We start from the raw sequence: 21200 nt of genomic DNA on the forward strand, positions 1-21200 counted from the left end.
GCATGTGTGTGCTGGGACTCCAGGTTGGGACAGTGGCATGGACCTGGGGACCAATGTAAGTACTTGGGTTCTGGATGGAGTGGGGTGGAGGGTTCCAGGCTAGCACACATGTGGGGGGACCAGGTTGAGGGATCCATGCATGTGTTGAGGTTCTGGGTGGATGACCAGGTTTCCAGGCTGGCGTGTCACTCTGCTGGAGGACCAGACTGGGGAGCCCATACATTTGTGGATGTATGGGCTGTGGATTGCTCAGGGAAGAGAGTATGGGATGTAAAATGAGGGATGAGAGACCACTGAAGGAGTACATTGCAGGTGAGGAATGATTTCTGCAGGACTTCATCTTACAAGGCCACTGTACTTGCTGGTAAGCAGAGATTCTGAGACTGAGCAGTTTCTTTTTTTAAGATTTGTTTATTTTTTATTGGAAAGAAGAGAGAGAATGAGAGATAGAGAAGAAAACCTTCCAGCCACTGTTTCACTCCCAAAGTGGCTAGAATGGCTGGAGCTGTGCCGATCTGAAGCCAAGAGCCAAGAGCCAGGAGCTCTTCTGGGTCTCCCATGCGGTAAAGGGTCCCAGGGTTTGGGCTGTCCTCGACTGCTTTCCCAGATCACAAGCAGGGAGCTGGATGGGAAGCAGGGACACTGGGATTAGAACTGGCACCCGTATGCGATCTCAGTGCAAGCAAGGTGAGGACTTTAGCTGCTAGGCTACCATGCCAGGCCCTGAAACGGAGCAATTTCTAGCAGGGAAATTGGAGGACCTTTCTGCATCAGACCAGTGCACTTGCCTATGAGGGAGATCTGAGCTGGGCTAGTTAGCATCATTCACCACCCACTGACTCACATGAAAGTTAAGGCTGGGTGGGGGAGTGGTCTGGCAGGCTAGACCACAGTACCAACCAGTGAGTGTCAGAACAGGGGATAGATCATGTTAGGCTTGGCCATGACACTAAATAGCATACTAAATAACTGGGTTTGGGGCCAGATTCTGTGGGGATATGTAGGGTTACCTTGTGAAACAACAATATCTACTGGTTTGCTCAAGAGCTAAGGATGGTGACAGACTAAGCTAGGTATGATCATGGAACCCTCTGACACCCGTAGGAATTGGGGTTGGGAACAGGCTAACTGGACCAGGCTACAGCACCTGCAGGTGCACCCAAGAATTGGGTGTGGCAAAGGTAATAACATCCACAAAGGCCAAGATGCTGGGGATAGACTATGCCAGGTAAAGGTTTAGCACCCACTGGCACATGTGAGATCTGGGTCTGAGGTTGAGCTTGGTATGGGAAGTTAGGGAACTCCCCTAGTGGCCATAGCTTGTGCTGGTGAGCACATGAGTCAGGGCTGGGTATGGGCCACTCCATTCAAGGCTGCTTCACTTGTTATCAACTATGTGGATTAGTTTTGAGAGGAAGGACCAGGCAGGGCTGGGGTAGGCCAAATTGTAGCATACTGGTATGTGCTGAGACCAGGAAGGGGTGTAGGCAAGCTGGGCTAGGCTAATACACCTATTGGTTTGCATGAAAGTCAGGGATGGGGGTAGGCTGGCAGGGCTAGGCTGCAGCACCTACCAGTGAGAGTTGGGACTGGAGGTGGACTGGGTCAGGCCAGCCTGCAGCAACCGATGACAAAAGCCAGTCTGGGGTATGGACTATGCCAAGCTGAGTCGGAACGATTCCTGGCAACCCCAAGGTCTGTGGCTGGGACCAGCCCTGGTCAGAGAGCTAATGGGACATTCCAGCTTTTGTGGTGAGTGCGTGGGCGAGAATAGGGGTAGTGAACTGGGCTGGACATGGTTGCAGCAGCCCTCGACATGGGTGTGGACTGCATCTGGGGTGTGTCAGACTGGGCTAGGCTCCAGCACCTGCTGGTGCTCTCAAAAGCCAGAGTGGGTATAGGGCATCTTTTTTTTTTTTAAAGATTTATTTATTTATTTTTATTGCAAAGTCAGATACATAGAGAGGAGGAGAGACAGAGAGAAAGATCTTCTGTCCGATGATTCACTCCCCAAATGACCTCAACGGCCAGTGCTGCACAGATCTGAAGCCAGGATCCTGAACCTTTCTCCGGGTCTCCCACACAGGTGCAGGGTCACAATGCTCTGGGCCATCCTCAACTGCTTTCCCAGGCCACAGGCAGGGAGCTGAATGGGAAGTGGAGCTGCTGGGATTAGAACCGGTGCCCATATGGGATCCTGGTGCGTTCAAGGTGAGGACTTAAGCTGATAGGCCACCACACCGGGCCCGGTATAGGGCATCTTGAGCTAGGTCTTGGCACCCACTGAACCACATGAGAGCTGAACTCTGAGGGGCAGATCATGTGAGGCTGGGCTGTAGCACCCAAAAGCAAGAGCTGGAACAGCTGTGACTGTTTAGGCAAGGCCACTGTATCTGCCAGGATAGGAGGTGGGCCAAGTCATGCTGGGCCAAGAACCCACTGTTGTGCACAAGACTGGAGACTGGAAAGTGACCTAATAGGGGAGCTTTGGGAACTACTCTGCTGGAATGAAGTCACTGCAGGTGATTGCAAGGATCAAGGCTGAGAGCAGTCCAGACAAGTCCAGATTACAGTACATGCCAGCATACGTGTGGGTCAGGTCTGGGGACAGGCCAGGCTGGCATAGTTCATATCACTCACTGCCATATGTAAGAAACAGGACAGGGTGTGGCACAGGCCAAGTGATGTGGTTAGGCTGCAGCACCAGCCAGTTCATATTAAGGCCAGGACTGGGGACTGACTGGGCTGGGCTAGGCTGCAGTACCTGCCAGCATGAGCTGGAACTGGCAGCAGGCTGGGTCAGGCCAGAACACAACACTGCCAGTGATTGCTGAGGTAAGTTGGGCCATGCCAGACTGGGACACAGCACCAATTAGCACACTTAAGATGCCGGGGACAGGGGTGAGCATGTTAAGGTGCTTGCAGGTGCTTCCCGGTTGAGCCTTTGCATCTGCTGGTGAGCATGAGAGCTGGGAATAGGGTAGATCACACTGAGTGGGGCTACAAAACCTGTTTGTCTGCATGTGAACTAGGTTAGGGGGAGACCCAGACTGGGCTAAGTGACCCTATTCATGGGTATATGCATTAACCAGAGTAAGTGCAGGCTGGTTGGGTTTGCCACAGCATTATCTGGCAAGAGATAGGACTGGGGGCAAGTCCTGTCAGGCCAGACTGCAGGACCACCTGGAACGTGCAAGATTTTGGGCTGAGAGTGGGCCTAGTAGGGAAACTGTGGGCACCCCGATAGGCTACAACTCCCATTGGTGAACATAAGAACCAGGGCTGGGGGCAGGCCTGGCTGGACAGGCAGCAGCACCTGCCAGCATAAATGTGGCCTGGTTAGTGGGGTCAGTTGGACTGGCTAGGCTTCAGCACTCATTGATATGAACAAAAGTTTAAAGGGACATGGGACAAACTGGGCCAGTGTACCGCATGTACCAGTATGCACATGAGCCGAGGCTGGGGATCATCCTGGGGGGTATTGGGGGGTTGTTCCAAATGGGCTACAGTTCCCACTGGTGTGCACGAGGGCTGAGTATGTGTTGGGCAGGGTTGGGTTGGGTCAACCCTGGTCTGCCAAATTTTAACTGGCAGACCAGTAAACCAATCTTTTACCCAATGGATGACACTTCTGAAAGCAGACACAAAGACAAACCCAGATTCACACATGTATTCCAACTAACAAGATTCTACCATCTTTATTGGTATTTAGAGCACAGAAAGATTCCAAAATTGCAAAAGGAGAACAGAAAATTAGCACTTGGGGGCTGCCTCTGATGCCTGGTGGAGACCAAGCTCTTCAATGAGAACTGAAGCCCCCTGAAAAGATTCAAGCAAAATTAATGTTTTTTTTTTTCAAATTTTGTATGATGCTCCCCTTTCTTTTCTTTTTTTTTCAACATTGAAACTTAATTCTTATCTGTGGTTACATAGTCTGTTCCCTCCTGCTGCCAAATTAATCTCAAGGCCAGCACAAGAATGTCATGCCTGAAGCACTCTCTAATTACCATTCCAGTCTAGGGGAAAGCAGAAACCTGTCACTGGGTGGCGAGAGAACTCATGGTTTCTGTTGTTTTTCTTTGCTGGAGTAATCCAGATGGTGGCTGCTCTCAACACCCAAGTGGCAAAAAAAAAAAAAAAAAAAAAAAAAAAAAAAAAAAAAAAAAAACCAGGGCAATACTACAGGGACCTCAGTGCAGGACAGTCAACACCAAGGGTTAAGATTGTGACATATTACATGCCTGGTTTGTTTTCAGTGCAGATTATAGGAACCAGGTCTGTGAGGCAGCAGTCAGAGAGAGCATCATCCCAGAAGCAGCAACATTTTAGAATTGTCTTTCCTTTTGGGATATGGTATAGGTGTGTGTTCTAGTCCTTGGTGGCCAGTGCAGCAACATGATAATTTTGAGGAGTAGCTTATCGGGAACTGTTTGAGGCCACAAGGCTCAGTCATTCCATAGTTTCTCATTTAACTCTGTGAAAAGCTAGGGGACATGCACAAATAAGTCAATATCGCTACTGTACTAGTTTAGATTTGGAAATCAACTAATGCATACTATGTATTTTTTTGACAAATAAAATGGAGAAAAATCAAAGCTGGCTCAAAGGTTGTCTTTCATCTTAAACTTCAAGTAGCTATCAGTGTTTTGGGGGAGTGGAAGAATTCCAAATAACTTGATGCAGTTTGTTCAGACATTTGTTGAAATGTCTGAGGAAGCTTGACTAATGTGGATGTGCCTGCCTTCACCTAGAAATGACAGAGAGTTGGGGTGGGGGCTCTGAGCAACCAATCCCAGTGTCAAACTTTTAAAGAGAAACACCCCTGCCTGTGGGCAAAGGTGGCTCTGTACCTACAGAGATAAACTTCTATTACACTGACAAGAGTAAAACATATTGGCATTTTCAAAGTCTTTACAGAATATATTTCAAACCAGAATTAAAGCACAGAGACACCCAGTAGCAAGAGCACCTGAATCTCAGTGAATGGTACTGATGTCAAAGCTGGAGCACTCTTGTTCCAGATTCCCAAGTGTAGGCAATGGCCCTTTTCTGACCAAATTGGTGCAGGTGAAGGAACATCCTTCCTTCTACCAAAGGCTCAGGTCCCAGTAGAGGGGTGGAGGCAACTGGCCAATCATTTGGGCAGGCCTTTGGCCAAAAGTATGAGCCTCCCCTATGGTGAAGATCAGTCAGATCCCATGAATCTTCACCACCCTTTGCACATTCATCTGTCTTAGGTTAGTAAAGTGCAATACATAATGTACCCGACACTTTTCTGCACTCTGCCCCAGTCGGGGCAGAGATCTGTTAATTATTTGATCAATCCAGGTGTCTTGTCCATTCTGAGAGAGATTCCAAAATGTAATTACTGCCTCTCTCACAAGTACATGGCATCAGATATGACCTGGAACGCAACATCAAGGTGCAGAGAAAGATAAAGCTATTAGAACATTTGATCTATTTAACTATCTATCTATCTATATATATATATACATATATTTCAGTTTTGAAACATGAATACAAATAGTCATTTACAATATACTTCAACCTTCTGCCTTAAACTGCAGCGAACTTTTTATGCCATCCAAGTTGCGCAGAAATGAGGGTTTCTGCCTGCTCTCCTTCTAGTGCAAAATCTAGTCCTTTAAAATACATCCCATTCTGGCAAGGACTTCACATCTTCAGAGAAGCAACAAGGGCACTAATAAACACAGTGGCCAAGACTAGCTCCATTTTCAATCATGCGTTGATGGAGCTTTAAGAATTTGCTCAGTAACTACTAAGAAAAGGAAAGCTATTTCTGCTTATAAAATCACTTAATGAAGAACCCACAAGCCTATTGTTTTCCAAATGATTTTTGACTCTTCTAAAAATGCGTGTTGAGGGGAAAAAACTGCAAAACTCTTAAAAGTCAGTCATCATTAAAGTCCTTCAGTCTGTCTTTGGATAGCTTGTTCCCTCCCTGCCTTTAAAAATTTGGGCATTTTAGCAGCTACAATGGAATCTTTGGTTACATAATGTAGTTTTCGAATCTTTTTTTCTTTTAAAAATTTCTTTGAAAGATTTCAAAGTGGATCAATGGTGAGAACAGATTTGTCTATAGAAACCATGTGTAGAAACTTCTAAGAAATTGTACATGACAAATGGCTGATTTTCAGTTTGGAGTTGAATCTGATGCTTTAGTATGTCTGGTTCCCATGACCCCTCAGTTAGGGTCAAGCATGAAAATCTACTTCCTTGGCCCAGTACCCTCCCACCTGGGCACCTGGCATAGGATAATTAGTAATCATTCTCTTGTTTTTTAGGCTCTGTGGAGGGGCATGCAGGGTAGTGACTATGTTGTTTGCAGCAGGTCTGATGAAATGCAGTGTTGGCACAGGCTGTAAAGGGGCAGAGGGAGTGGATTGGGGCTTTAGGCTTGTTGGTTATCAAGGGAGAAAAGGGGACAAGGCCACATTTGTGCTGTGCCTCATAAAAGTGATGCTTAGCAGCTCCCTGAAGCTTAAAGTTAGGTCATTTGTGTAGTGTCAGTATCACGTAGATGGTGGATATATTTCCTCTTAGAGTATAAGTCAAATATATCTTGTTTATACATGTCTATAACTATGTAGAAATAGAGCATGGGAAGAGAGGAACTCTAGCATCAGCACATTATTTCTTAACTTGGAAAATTACTTCAGCAACTACCCAAAGGACAGAGTGAAGCTCTCTCTTTTTTTTTAAGTGCCAGTGAACATACATAAAAATATACAAGCTACTAATTTCCTTTTTTTTCAAAGATATAAGACAGTATCCCTCAAAATATCCTTCCTTGGAATAAGGTAATTAAAAAATAATGAGCTTTCCAAGAACAACAATATTGCCGGTGGCATAGAAAAGCTATGGAACAAAGAATCTAACTCTCATGTTAGTTCAGAGGCCAAGCCCAGGCAAGATGCCCAATGAATAAGAGTTGCAATTGCCACAGGACTCTTTGACCATAGAGTTCATGACTTTGACAGCTGTATGCTGCCAGGCACAGATGGGGCCTCCCTTTTGGTGCTCTTTATTTTCTCTTCCTCAATTTCCATCTCCATCAACCCTGCAAACTTCTTTGGAGATATTTCCCATGACTTGTCCAGTAGATGATCCTTGTCTTTCTGGTTACCAAATGAGTGACCCTTGGAGGCCAGTTCTTCATGGGTAAGCACAGTGTACCAATCACATTAACTTTGTAAAGCTGAGTGCATGCAAAATGAGTCTTTTGTCAATTATTCTGGATGGAATGTCAATGGCCAAATAAAGCTCATTTTATCCATGGGAGAATAGACAAGTGAAAATCCCCTTTGCTCACTCAATTCCTGCTGCAGAAATAGTAGGCCAAAAGTCTTGCTTAGGTCCTTTTGTACCTTAGGCTTACCATCTGGAAAGTCAAAGCATCTGGATATTGTCTCTTTCAGTTACAATGCTGTTTGATTGATTTTTGGTTCTTGCAAAAGTAACCTTCATAAAATGTCAGAAAACATCAGATTTGGGCAATCCATAAAGAGGAATTTGATAGAGAGATGGAAATAAGTGTCTCTAGTATTTACAATTAGAGATATTAGAACGATATGATTGAATCTGTGTACCACAGAAGATGAAAATCACTTCAAAACAGATGTAAACAGACTTTTGAAATGTAACATATTTAAAATTAGCAGTAATTTTTTTCTCTTAAAAACAGCTAGAAGTGATCCTGTACACAAGTCAGATGGTGTCATGACGAAGAAAACTAGAATCTACCCTATTCCAGAAGGGGACTCTGCAAGATTGAGTTTTGTCCAGCATTGACATGTCATCAATCTTATGTTCCCCTATCCCACATTATTTAAAGAAGTTGTTTTGCAAGATTGTCTATTAATATCAACACTGAAATCAAGGAAGAAATCCATGTGGATATATCATGTCACTCAGAAGCTGTTTTCTCAATGAGTAGAGTGATACAACTGAAAACAGGCAGCTTGGAGATCACCCCTGATTTCCTGAGCTTCACAGGTGAACTCTGTGGAGAAGTTGTGGCCCAAAAAACAACAGGTGGGCATTCCTCTTCATGTTGGAGGTCCAGGATCAAAATCAACAGTATAGAGGATGACATGAAATCAGTGTCCTGGGAGCATACCCTGTGCTTACAGGACACAGCCTACTGAAGTCACACCAACCAGCTGTTTTCAAAGGAAGCCTCAAGTTGTTCAACCTGTTTCTGAAGGATAGGCAGCAACGGTAGGGGATCTGAATATCGCCAATGTCAGAGCCCAGGTGCAAAGGACGACAATAAGTAGCCTCACCAGATGATTCCCATCAGGCTTTAGGTTTTTCCTCTAAAGACTATATTAGGCAGCGTCTCCTGTTGGTTCTTTCTTCTCGTGGCTTTTGCATGTGGATATGCTGGGTGCCAAGTACAGCATTTGCAGGGTTTCTTGTTTTGATGCCTTTGTTCTTCCATAATCACTGAGGTTTTTTTTTTTCCTTTAATCCTGATCTGACCCCATTAGCTCCTCTGAAGAAGGAAATGGACATTCGTCTACTTGGTGGGAGAGTATCATCTCTGGGGGACAAGGGCAAGTCGCTCACTTGTCCTATCACCCTGATACCATCTTCCCAGTTTTCCTAAAGGCTCCAGCAATCCAACACTTTGTGAGGAAGTTCTGAGAATATAGCAACTACAGAAAGATATCAGTGCTGGGTCTCTCAGCAAAGAGTCTGTAGGCAAGCCCAAGGTTGGGAATAAGCTTCACCACCATGAGGGAAATGCAATGTGGTGAAGTTAAGTTCCGCAAGAACACTTGGGGATCTCAGAGCGAGCTTGTGGCTTCATGAAGTCTGGCAGAAAAATTCATTCAATCATTTTTTTAAAGAAGTGGGAATGAGTGGCATTTGTGAGACATCAATATCATAGGCAGAAGAACAGTTAAGCCATCACTTATCCTTGCTTTGACTCCATCAGCAGCTGCCTCCCTGGTTCAAACATGGGATATCATACCTTGGTCCAAATGGACCCTTAAAGGGGCAGATCTCTCCCCTTCTCAGTGATCTTCAGTGGAAGTGGCCAAGTTTTGGCTAAAGATGACATTCAATTAAAAGTTCTTAAAAGCCATCAAAGTCAAGTTGAGGATGGAGGCAGCAGGTGATTTGCAGAGGCATTCACATGTAGGCAAGTTTTTAAACAAGAAGTACATCTGCAAGACAATGAATTTCACTCAAGGACCAAGGCTGTGGGCAGTTAATAGTGATCTATCTGCCCTTCCTTGTCCTGTCTTATCTCTGTCACTCCCCCTCCAAATTGGTTCTGAAAACACCTTACCCTCTAATGGCAATAGCCATTGGCACAAATGAAGTCTCCCAGGGAGGGGGTGGAAAAACAAAAGCACTCACTCCCCTTGGGCCTGTCCTTCTTCCTCACTGGGGATTTCTAATTCTTTATTACCTTATACTATAGGAGAAGAAATTCTAGCAAGAGGTTGTTTTTTTGTGTGTGTGTTTGATTTTTGTCTTTTGCCATTTTTTGTTTGTTTTTGTTTACTTTTCTCCCAGATGATCTTAGCTCTAAAGTTTCCACGGGATAGGTAAGTAAATGTTTGTGTGGCTGGCACAGAGCACAGTGCTGTAAACAAGTAGAACTTGAAACGGAGCCACATGGGGATCATGGCAGATTTAAAGAAATACAACACCATTCAAAACACAGATAGTAGAAGCCACAGCAGGAATCTGCAGATGCCATGGGAGGGCAGCTAGAAAGGGAAGAAGCAAAGAAGAGGAGGGAAAGAGAGGGAAAGGGGCAGCAAATAGAACTCAGGAACATGATTATGACAGACTGTGCATCAGTAGAGGAAATTCCCCCAAGGCACTGCAGAATAGTGCAGAATTGTAACAGGCAGAAGACATTTGAACAGAGGAGTTGGGTGGAATAGGGAAATGGATACTTCAAAAGCTTCACTGTGTGTGGAAATAAATGGGCTTGACTTTCCCAGAAAGAATCTTGGGCACTTGCACAGAGATGATCTCTGCCATCATTTCTGGAAAGTCTACGCTCACCATGTGGGACTTGATAAGCAGGTCAAAAGTGAACTGGTGCAGCTCTCTCGCAATCTGCAGGGGGGCAATAAGAGAGACAGGAAAAACAGGGTTGACAAGAAGTTGGCTTCCGCCAGGCTCTTCCCTTGCCCCACCCTTTATCTCTCTATTTCAGTTTTTTTGTCCCCTTCCATGTCCTTGATCTTCCCATAAGGCTGAGTGTGTCTATGTGTGAGAGGGATAAAGAGAGTGAGAAATGGTCTCCAGGGAATCCTTGAGAGCTCCGAAGAGATTTCTTACGTCATTGTGAGTTTTCAGTTCAGGCTTGAGTATTTCTCTTCCACACATACACATTCACTCACTCGCTCACTCACTCACTCACTCACTCATTTTTACTGCACACATAGGCAAGCTCACATGCACATGACTTAGGAAAGTGAAAAACATTGTGATTTGTTTCGTCTGCCTGGAGTGCTCACCTACTCTAAGCCCTTTCGTTGAATCTCAACTGTTCTTTTTTCAACTCCTACGTCCCTTTCACAACATCTAGCTAGGACATTGTGACCTATGTTCCCTTCTTCTCTATTGCATTTTTTTTCCGCTGAAATTCAAAGTCAAAGAGGGGGCGAAGCACCTCCTTACAGGTGATGCCAAACCTAAGAGGGACATATCATCACGTAGTTCTATCAGGCTGTTCTCCTTGACCAAGCACCCTCCATCATTTGCTTACAGGCTGCACAGAGTCCAGGAGCTTGGTGAGCTGGTAGAAGCGCCTTGAGCAGGATGTGGGATTTTTTCTTTTGCAGGCAATGATACGATCGAGTTCCTTGATGTAGTTCATTCGAAGTTCATCAAAGAATTTTTGATTTTTCAGCCCATCCACTGGAACTGATGTGGGATGAAGACAGAATGGGGAGGGGAAGCATGCCCACGAAGGAACATTAGACAAAGCACCAAATTTTCTGACCACAAACTTGACCCCCACCCCCACGGGGAGGGAACCGTCTACTTGGTTTCCTATCAGCTGAATCGGTATGTGTGGGGACTTCAAGTCTGTCAGGGAGATCTCAGAGAAAATTATAGCTGGATCCAATAGGAAAAGAGTCAGGCAACCACAATGAAATGACTCTTTGTTTTTCTACTCTTCTCATGTGCCCATTTTTTGGACATAACGTCTTGCTTCCTTAACAGTCCACTTCTGATTTCAAATTTTGCCTTCTTTCTCCTTTGTAGAGGCAAAGACAGAATTGTAAAGAAGACAGACATTAAGGAAATATTCCTTGGCTTTCAAACAAACCCTTCTGAGTGTCTCATATAGACTTTCTTCTGTTGGCAGAAGAGGAAATGCCTTCCAAGAGGCAGTCTTGCCTGCTGTACTGTCCTGCCAGCAAGAAACACAAGGACAATAGAAAAAGTTCATGAAAAATTGTAATTAAAAGTTAAGTTTACTTTGGTGCAACAAACTGAAATTCATGCATAATTTTTTTCATAGTGTACAGTTCCCATGAACTTTTTGAAGATTTCTTACAGGAAGTGGTCCAGCCCCATTTCCACAGCAGAAGCTGCAGAAATACTCAATAACTTGCTACAACCACATCAAAAGGTCTTATCCCAACGTGAAGTTAAGGAACTGCTGGAAGATGAACTCTAGTAAATAAACTGGTCTCTATCCACAAAATTAGTCTTTGCTAGGATACAGGATGCTCATGGAGAGAGGAGGGTACTGGAGAAAAAAGAATGGAAATGTCCAGGAGCTGATTTCTCTCTGATAACTGTTTAATGGTAAAAATGGCCACCTCTGAATCTCCATGCCCTCAAGGGCATTCCCTGCACCTCCAAGCACTTACTAATGCTGAAGAGTAGCAATGCTTTCATGCACAGGAATTCCTGGGGGGTTATTTGGAGCCATCCAAACTCCTGTGAGAGATGTCTCATTCGGACACACTGGCTGTACATCCGGGACTTGTGCATGCGGTACCTGGGGAGAAGATACGGAAGGGAAGAGGAATGAGAAAAGGCTTTTAGCAAGTCCATATCTATCATTGTGTTCCTTCCCCGATGTTCACCAAGAAGAGCTTGTTTCTCCTATCGATGCATCGGTACAAGGAATAATGTTCTTTTCCCCTTCAAATTCTGACGCCCTGATAACAGCTCATCTTCCCTGGCTGTGATAGGTTAACATATGGAAATTCCAGGCCTTCTTCTATCTGGTTTCCTTCTACACAAGCCAGAGACAGAAAGCAGAACCAAATAAACACAATGGGGCCAGCACATGGTCTCTATAACTCCAGTTCTAGTAATGTCAGAGCCAGAACCTGTAACCCAGGCAACCCAACCTGGGAGATTTCTAGAGATGACTCAGTAATCGTCTCTTAACACCGGGACATCAAGATTTGCAGGGGGATCACAGGCGTTCAGCAGCCTATCAGCCCCCACTCCCTCTCCACTTGCCTCTTGGTTTAAATGCTATTTCTCATCCTAGAAACTGAGTCATTACTTTAAAAAAAAAAAACCTCCCAGCAATGTGGCTTCCACATTATTAAATCAAAATGAGCTTCCATTTCTGAGTCTGCCAAGGAGTATTGGTTGTCTGATTTCAATGTTTCTGCTGAAGCGGAACCAACTCCCTCATACACTGACTGTTTCTTGCCCCACTTTGGGAATCTGTAAACATATGTGAGATGCTTTCATTATAGTAAGTTGTAAACAGATCATCACATTATCGCCTATCAGTTATGTGGGGAAATGTACAAGCCTTGGAAAATTTTTTCAGAAGAGAGCAACCTCTGTTCTGTGATTGGCCATGGCATGCTTTTCAGAGCAGACACAGAACATTCTTGGCAGTAGGCTTTCTGAGTTTTAGCACATCAGAGATTGAGCTTGTGTATGTTTTAGGCAGAAAGTGAACTTGTAGCATGGGTATAAGTGAGCGGAAGTTTGACACCCACTAAAGTGGTAAGGACAAGAACTTCCCAGATGGATCCTAAAGGCTGAGCTTTGATTTTTGTTCCACAAGTCATCAGCCTGGTACACAGGCTGACTAGGCCCGCTCTTGCCTTGTGGAAGCTAAGCGATCTATCTTAAAGACATTTTGGATCCCCCGGAGAAAGAGGAATAGAGACAGTATAAGCCTATTCAGTTTAGGTTGAAGGCAAAATGGAAAGCAATTGACCGGAACACTGTTGCTCGAAGCTGTTTCACGATGGAGGACTTTCCAAGTCTTGCTTTCATTTATTTGAAGGTAGAAGAGAGAGAAGGAGCGGGGAGGTGGGGAGAGAGAGAGAGAGAAACAGAGAGACAGAGAGACAGAGAGAATATCTTTTATCTTCTGGTTTACTTCTGGAAAGCCCCAAAACAGACAGGACAGGACTGGACAGGCCAAAGGCAGCATTTTAAGACCTTCCCCAGAAGATGGCATCCAGACTCTGGAGGTCTGGAAACCACAAAAGGATCTGTGCCAAAGGCTCAATGATTATTTTTAGTTTCTAGTTGGCAGGGCTGGAAGGGTTGAGAGAGGGCAGGTGGGGACAATCACTCGCTCTTACATGACACTGCTGTACTGTAATGAACAAATGCCTGCTGATTATATTTTCATGCTTTTTTCAGGGCTAGAGGGATGAAGGAGAGGAAAGTTCAATTCCTGTTCTGATTATAAGATGTCCCTATGGTGAGACTAACTGAAGGACCCAGAGAAGATTTACCTGATTAGTATCATTCACAATGTCATTGCCAGTGATTTCAAAAGTAGCTGAAGAAAAGACTATCCCTATTAGGAAAAGAGGGAACCATAAAACACTTTCTTTTTCTAAAAAAAAAAAAAAGACTTATTTATTTTTAATGAAAAGACAGATACACGAACAGAAGAAGAGATAATGAGAAAGCTCTTCCATCTGTTGGTTCACTCCCCAAGCAGCCGCAACAGCTGGAGCTGAGCCAATCCGAAGCCAGGAGCCAGGAGCTTCTTCTGGGTCTTCCACATGGGCTCAGGGTTCCAAGACTTTGGGCCATCCTCTTCTGGCTTCCCAGCCTATAAGCAGGGAGCTAGATGGGAAGTGGAGCAGCTGAGACATGAACTGGCCCACATATGAGATGCTGGTGCTTGCAGATGGAGGATTAGCCAGTTGAACCACTGTGCTGGACCAAACATTTCTTTGTTTTTAATTTCTTGGTTTCTATAGGCCAGATAGTCCATATCCATTAGTTTTCATTTAGCTATCATAATTAAGCTCTCATAATCCAATGTTCTATTATTATTGACAGCTGAGAAAATGGAGGCTCAAAAAAATTAAAATTCTTGTTCAAAGATGATGATGGAGGCAGTGCTAGAACTGAGATTTTTTTTAAAAAAAAGATTTATTTATTTTTATTGGAAAGGCAGATGTACCGAGAGGAGGAGAGACAGAGAGTAAGATCCCCTGTCCTATGATTCACTGCCCAAGTGACTGCAACGGCCAGTGCTGGAACTGATCCGAAGCCAGGAGCCAGGAACTTTCTCCAGGTCTTCCACGCAAGTGCAGGGTCCAAAGGCTTTGGGCTGTACTTGACTGCTTTCCTAGGCCACAAGCAGGGAGCTGAATGGGAAGTGGAGCTTCCGGGATTAGAACCGGCACCCATATGGGATCCTGGAGCGTTCAAGGCGAGGACCTTAACCATTAGGCTATCGCGCTGGGCCCAATACTGAGATTTTATTGGAGAAACACATAATATCAAAATGTGTGCTCTCTGCCAAATTCATGAAGAATAAATAAAGCTGACAAATACAGGTATTAATTAAATCTTACTAAGGCAAAGGAAATGACAAAGCCAAGGTACATCGCTAGAGATTAGCAGAGGTGTTAATGAGTTAGGAGAAGTGCAGGATGTTACAGTCACTGCTTTTCTCCATTTACAATCATCACGAATGAGGAGTAGACCAGGGTACGACAATGACATGATTTTTTAAATATATTTATTCTTTTAAAATTATTTTTGTGAGTAACAGAGAGGGAGGGAAGGATATAGAGAGAGAGAAGGAGAGGGAGGGAGGGAGTGAGGGAGAGAGGGAGAAAGAGAGGATGAATTTTCCACACCTTGTTCTACTTTCCAAATGCCCACAGCAGTTGGGACTGGGACAGGCCAAAGGTAGAAGCCAGGGAGTCTATTCAGATCTGTTCTACAAGTAGCAGGAACCATCTAGATGATGGGGGATAATTTTTGCTACCATCCAGGAGCATTAGTAGGAATGTGGGTTGTAAGCAGAGAAGCAGGGACTGGAACCAGCACTTCCATAAGTGCTATTTGTGTCCCATGAGGTGGATTAACTTGCTAAATCACAGTTCCTGTTCAGAACATACTTTCAATCTTGTCTCCAACATGTACTAGCTGTGTGACCTTGAGTGAGTCATGTCATTTTGCTGAGTCTGAATTTTCCCATCCACAAAAAGGTATCTATAAAAAGGAGATATCGGGTTACCATCAGGAGTTAACTGAGATAGGATTTAGAAAGTATTTAAACTATCTAGCATAGCCCTGGCATAGCACAGTTGTGGGACAAACGGTGACTGACAGTTTCAAAGGATCAAAGGAACATTAGCTTTCAAAACCAGAATCTCTGCTTCTTCCATATGTTTCACAAAGTCGAATGGGAGGAATTTTTCCTGAGTTTCTGAGAAGAACTACAAATCATGTCAGAAGCACAACCAAAAAGTAAAGACTGGTTCTTGGGTGGGAACAATACTCCCCTTGCTTCCCAGCAATTGACCTCCTGGCCAGATCTAAGCATCTCAGACGGAACTGGCTGAATGGGGCTTCCACTCTTTCCTGGAGCCAGTCAAGTGATTTTTTTTTTAAAGATTTATTTATTTAATTACAAAGTCAGATATACAGAGAGGAGGAGAGACAGAGAGGAAGATCTTCCATCCGATAATTCACTCCCCAAGTGAGCCACAACAGCCGAATCCGGGAACCTGGAACCTCTTCCGGGTCTCCCACACGGGTGCAGGGTCCCAATGCATTGGGCCGTCCTCAACTGCTTTCCCAGGCCACAAGCAGGGAGCTGGATGGGAAGTGGAACTGCCGGGATTAGAACCGGTGCCCATATGGGATCCCAGGGCGTTCAAGGCGAGGACTTTAGCCGCTAGGCCACGCCGCTGGGCCCCAAGTCAAGTGATTTTAAATCCCACTGTTACCTCCATCAGCATCACAACCAAGCAGGTCTATTTATGTGAGGTTTGGGCCCAGAGCACTTACTCATTGAAAACCAGGTCAGGAGCAAAGTAGAGCATCCTGGAGTTGACGTTGGTGAAGGATCGCCAGCCCATGGCAAACACCATGAGTCCCATCCAGGAATACTGGATGACTGCCATCTGGTCATCCACATGCAAGTTACGGAAGCCTGGTGATGGGAGAGAGGCAGTGGTCAGTCTGGTATTGATGAGCTGTGACAAGTGTGGGGCTATGCGTGGGTGAGTATCTGTAACGCCTCGGAAACCGTCATTTTCTGAGGGGGTTGAAGTAGATAACAAAGAATGTAGCATATTTCCAGCCTTCCCTACTTCATTGAGCTGCTCAAAAGAGATGATGATGAGAGAAAAAGAAGAAAGAGAATTTTCAGTTGGGAAAAAAAATAATCTAGTACTTGCTGCTTTCTGGGATTGAACTCTTCCTACATATTTTACATGTGTTATCTCATTTAATTTGCATGACAAATGAATAAAGCAGGTACTGTTACAAACCCCATTGTGTGAAAAATGAGTCAATGAGGGGAGATTAAGGAACATGTCCAGTGGAAATTGGCTTGTGATTAGCAAACAAAATTCCAAAGTCAAAGAAGTCTAGACTCCAAAACCAATGCTGTCCATCGTCATGCATTCTGAAGATTCATTTCTCACACTGAGTGGCTCTTGTCACTTTACAAAGCTCTTCTCCAACTGCAACTTGATTTGATTCTTTTAATAACCCTGGGGAAGGGATATTAGTATTTTTCAGCAGATGTGGGGGGGTTGCTTTGACAGCCACTGCCCTCTCCACGGCACCTCTGGGCTCCCTCTCTTCCTCTCTTTTCTTTGGTCATCTTTCTTCACTACAAAATCTTCCCATTCTTTTCACTAAATGGGTACCTTAGCCCGCTTGCTTTCCTACTCTACTGTCATGACTGTTCAACAACAGACCCTTCACAACTTTGCTACTTACACTATCTTCTGGCCACTGGCCTTCTTCTCATGATTCCAATCCCAGTCATTCTATAAAGCTTACAATTTGCAGAACTGGCCCTTCCTTCACATGCCTGTGTAACTCAATTATTCCTGCACAAGCAATTGCCTTTTCCTAGAATGTGTTCTCCCTCCCCAGATTTTCCACCTGATAAACAGCCACCTAGAAATCGCCACTCCAATACTACCTCCTCTATGAAGCCTTTCCTCAGACATAGAAGCAGAAACCTTGATGATGATTATTCTTTTTGCACTTTATGTAGTAACACAATTACAATGTTCATTTTACAGTCCTGGAGTTGACTTCTATACATGCCTGTCTCTCCTACAAACATAAAGCTTCTGGAAGAGCTGCACTGTACCGTTTTGCTCCACTTTGCCTCTTTAGAACAGTCTAGGCATTCAAGCGAGCGTTGGAGAAATATCACTTCAACACATGAGTTAAGGGTACCTTTTTTCTGTTTGTGCAAAATGGAAATTAGATAATTTTGAAATTACTTCTCTTGAGCTCAGAAAAAGGCTTTCACAGGCTACCTCCACAATAACACACAGATTGAACAGAAAGGGCCACATATTCCTGGAGGGTTCTAAACAATGGGCATTTAAACATACAAAAGCCTGATCTCAGAGTTCAACTGCAGCAGCACTACTCTTCTCTTACTCACAATAAATCTGGAGTTATATCAAATTTTATCATGTTATACCTCATTAGAAACACTTCTTCAAATTCGCATCAAGCCTATTACTTTCCTATTGACTTCAGTTAACCCTCACAACGGCCCCAGAGGAACTAACGTACTAACAAGGAACCTGAGGGCCAGAGAAGTTACCTGCCCAGCTTGAGATCCACCTAGTCTACCTGTGGCTGAACTGGGACAAGAATCCAGGTGTTCCAATTCCTTTTCCCAGTGCTTTGTTCATCCCGCTGCTGAAGGTCGCAGCTCAGGAGTTACCAAGTTTACCAGCACTCTTCTACCATATGCTGAAGTCCGAAGGTCTGGATTGTAGAATCCAGAGACATTGTTCTGCATCACCAGTCCCTACCCACTCACACGCCCGCGTTGCCCCTTTCTTTGCTGTTAGAATCCAAGTCTCCCAGCTGTCAGAAATTCTGGAGTTCCCCAATAAGAACCTGTACTCCTAACCACCCAACCTTAGCCCGCTCCGACTTCCAGTGTAGTGATAATGCTGACTGACTAATTAGAGCCTCAGATCTCAGGTTATTTCCTGCCTTGAGCCCTTCTGTACCACAGAATGTATGCAGCTGACCTTCCTTGTAGGAAATAAGCATCAGGGTCTAAGTATCTTTTGGAGAAGAGGTCTGGGAGCTGAAAGCCTGCAGTTCTGGGATGGGAGGCAGTAAGGAGCAAGGCATATCTGGCTGGTGAGCCTTGTCTTGTAGCGGATGTGTAATTGTGAGGATACATGGAGGAATGAGGCTTAAACTGTACAACCATCAAGGCAACCGTCCATACTGATGCTTCTTTTTCCTCCCTGAGGTGTCAGAGAACTAACAAAGATGAGACAAATTGTGGAGCTTAGTTTGGCTGTAATAATAGTCATTAGTGAGGGCTGCTCAGCCCTGAAGCCTAATGACTGTGCAGCTAGCAGCAACATGGACAACTAATTTTTCTAAAAGTCCAATATCATTAAAATATTCTGCTTTGCAAAGCCCAGACTCTGGAGGAGTCTGCACAGATAATGTGGCAACGAAGGAACGGCTCGAGGAAACAAAAAGAAATCTCAGGTCTTAGGTATGTAGCCACTCAACACCTACTTGCCACTCTGTTCAGAGAGGAAGGCAGCATTCTCAGGTTTTGAAATACACCAATCAGTTTGGGAAGCAGAGGCAGTTTCTTTCAGACTCTCATTAATTTCTCATTAGTATCCAATTCATATCACATCTTACAGTCTGCTGTGGAAATTTATAGTCTTGTGCTTAGTCTGAGAAAACAGGCTCAAAGAAAAGACAGTTCAGAAATTTTTTTTTAAAGATTTATTTTATTTTTATTACAAAGTCAGATATACTGAGAGGAGGAGAGATAGAGAGGAAGTGGAGCTGCCGGGATTAGAACCAGCGGCCACATGGGATCAAGCCAAGGACCTTAGCCACTAGACCACGCTGCCGAACCCAAGTTCAGAAATTTTTGCTTCACTAGTGCACTTGTCCGCCAAGGTCTTGAATGAAGACAATTCAACCTTGGGGTCCACGCATGAAGCTTCCAAACAAGGTTAGTTTATCTCAAAGTGAACACAGTGAAAGCAGCTACTTAATGTTCTAGTATCACAATGATAAGCCACCATTTAAAAAGCACCTATTCCTCTCATTGTAGGCACTATATTAGGTAGTCTCAGCAACTACTACATTAGGTACTCCTCAAAAATAATATCTGTTACAACAATTTTCGAAGTAGCAATTGTTCTACCGCCTCTTCAAATGAGGAAAGAGAAGGAAAAATAAACCAATCAAAAATGTGACTTGTTTCAAGTTCACAACAAGTGCACAGCTAGGATTCAAATGAGATAATCTGACTTTAAATATACTGTGTATACGCAATTTACACAATCATCCCTAATTGAGAGTTAGAATTTGCTAATGCGCTAGGTGCGTTAGTGGAAAATTACCAATACCATTATAATTTCAGAAAGTTTACAATAAAATTTATCTGACTATGACTAGCAGGGTGCCTTATACTGGATAGGAACTAAATCTCATTATTTCAGTTAGTGATTAAAGTTAATATAACAGCTCTTAGAAAGGTGGCAATCAGCTTTTTTTTGAATAACTAAAAGAGAGCATCCCCTCTGGCAAGGTAGATGGTGAATTGCTTTTGACTTGCAGATTGGTTAATATACTGAGACCATCTCCAATCCTAGAGGTTGGGTCATGAAAAGCCAGGGATCCAAAGTCATACTAATTCTGCCACAGTCATTCGCACTAGGTTGCTATCAAGATCATCCAACTGGAAATCGGAGATTTTGAGCTAAAGTACTGGTTTGATTTATTAAATGACCAATGGAGCAAGTTAGTTAATTTAAGCCTTGGCATATGAAATGGAAATGGTAGTTCCTGTGGTTCATAGGACTCCTGTGAGGTTAAAACGGGCTAATATATAAGAAAAGGCTCTGTATCCTATAAAAATGAGAAATGCTAAGCATTTAAAACTGCTTGTGAAAATGAACTTGGGATATCTTTCAAACACATGACCTTAAAGCACCCAGCTGAGTAAGTGATAAGAATTAAAGCATTATTTTTCCTTCCTGTGTGGACATTGTTTTATCATAGTGCATACCCAGCTTGAGTCCTTAGGCCTTCTTTCCAGTGATACCACTGGGTAATCAGACTCAGATTCCTATAGTGTGAAAGGGTTAACAACGTTCTAGTGGCTGCAACTGGATCTTGTGAGTTGAAAACAGGGGGCTTCATGGCCAACAGGCAAAGTCTTCAAAAGTAACCAATCTACTGTGTGAACCAAGTGGCCTTTAATGAGTGATTCAGGGCTGCTGAATCACTGGGTTGCTAGAGATACAGATAGTCTGGAAGGAAGAAGAGAGGATAGAACTAGCAGGGGCTCTGGACCCAAGTTTTGGCCTAGCTGTATTCCGATTATTACTGTAAGCCAATCATACCGTTTCTCAAGAGCCTCAGCAACTGTCTGTAAAATAGGTAAAAGAATCTCTATTTTGTAGGGTTCTCATGAGGATCAAATTTTGCAATACATGCAAAAGTGCTCTGTTTACTATAAATCTCTACTTGGATGGCAGTTATTAGAAGACAGGTAAATCATTGATTTCAGAAGAAGTTAGACTGTTCATATTTCAAAAGAATGTTTGAATAATTAAGCCCAGGGTTAAAAGAGCTTCTGACAAACACATGCTTCACTGATTTTCAAACTGCGTTCTCTGGAGCCCCAAAGGTTCTTCAGGATTGACCTTGGCCTTCCCTGGGAATAGAGAGGGAAAGCCTGGACTGATGAG

General features: G+C 44.0%; 1 protein-coding gene across 1 annotated transcript in view; it reads right to left on the reverse strand.

The window, feature by feature from the left end:
- Positions 1 to 9494: 9494 nt before the first annotated feature.
- AR (androgen receptor) overlaps positions 9495 to 21200 on the reverse strand; it is a 166864-nt gene continuing 155158 nt past the window's right edge. The window contains exons 5-8 of the mRNA XM_004595204.2: positions 16261 to 16405; positions 11880 to 12010; positions 10763 to 10920; positions 9495 to 10107 (exon numbers count right to left, since the gene is read on the reverse strand). Of these exons, the coding sequence (XP_004595261.2) occupies positions 9952 to 10107; positions 10763 to 10920; positions 11880 to 12010; positions 16261 to 16405 (590 nt within the window). The 3' untranslated portion in view covers positions 9495 to 9951. The remainder of the gene's footprint in view (positions 10108 to 10762; positions 10921 to 11879; positions 12011 to 16260; positions 16406 to 21200) is intronic.

This window comes from Ochotona princeps, chromosome X (assembly GCF_030435755.1).
Source record: "Ochotona princeps isolate mOchPri1 chromosome X, mOchPri1.hap1, whole genome shotgun sequence".
NCBI classification, from domain to species: domain Eukaryota; kingdom Metazoa; phylum Chordata; class Mammalia; order Lagomorpha; family Ochotonidae; genus Ochotona; species Ochotona princeps.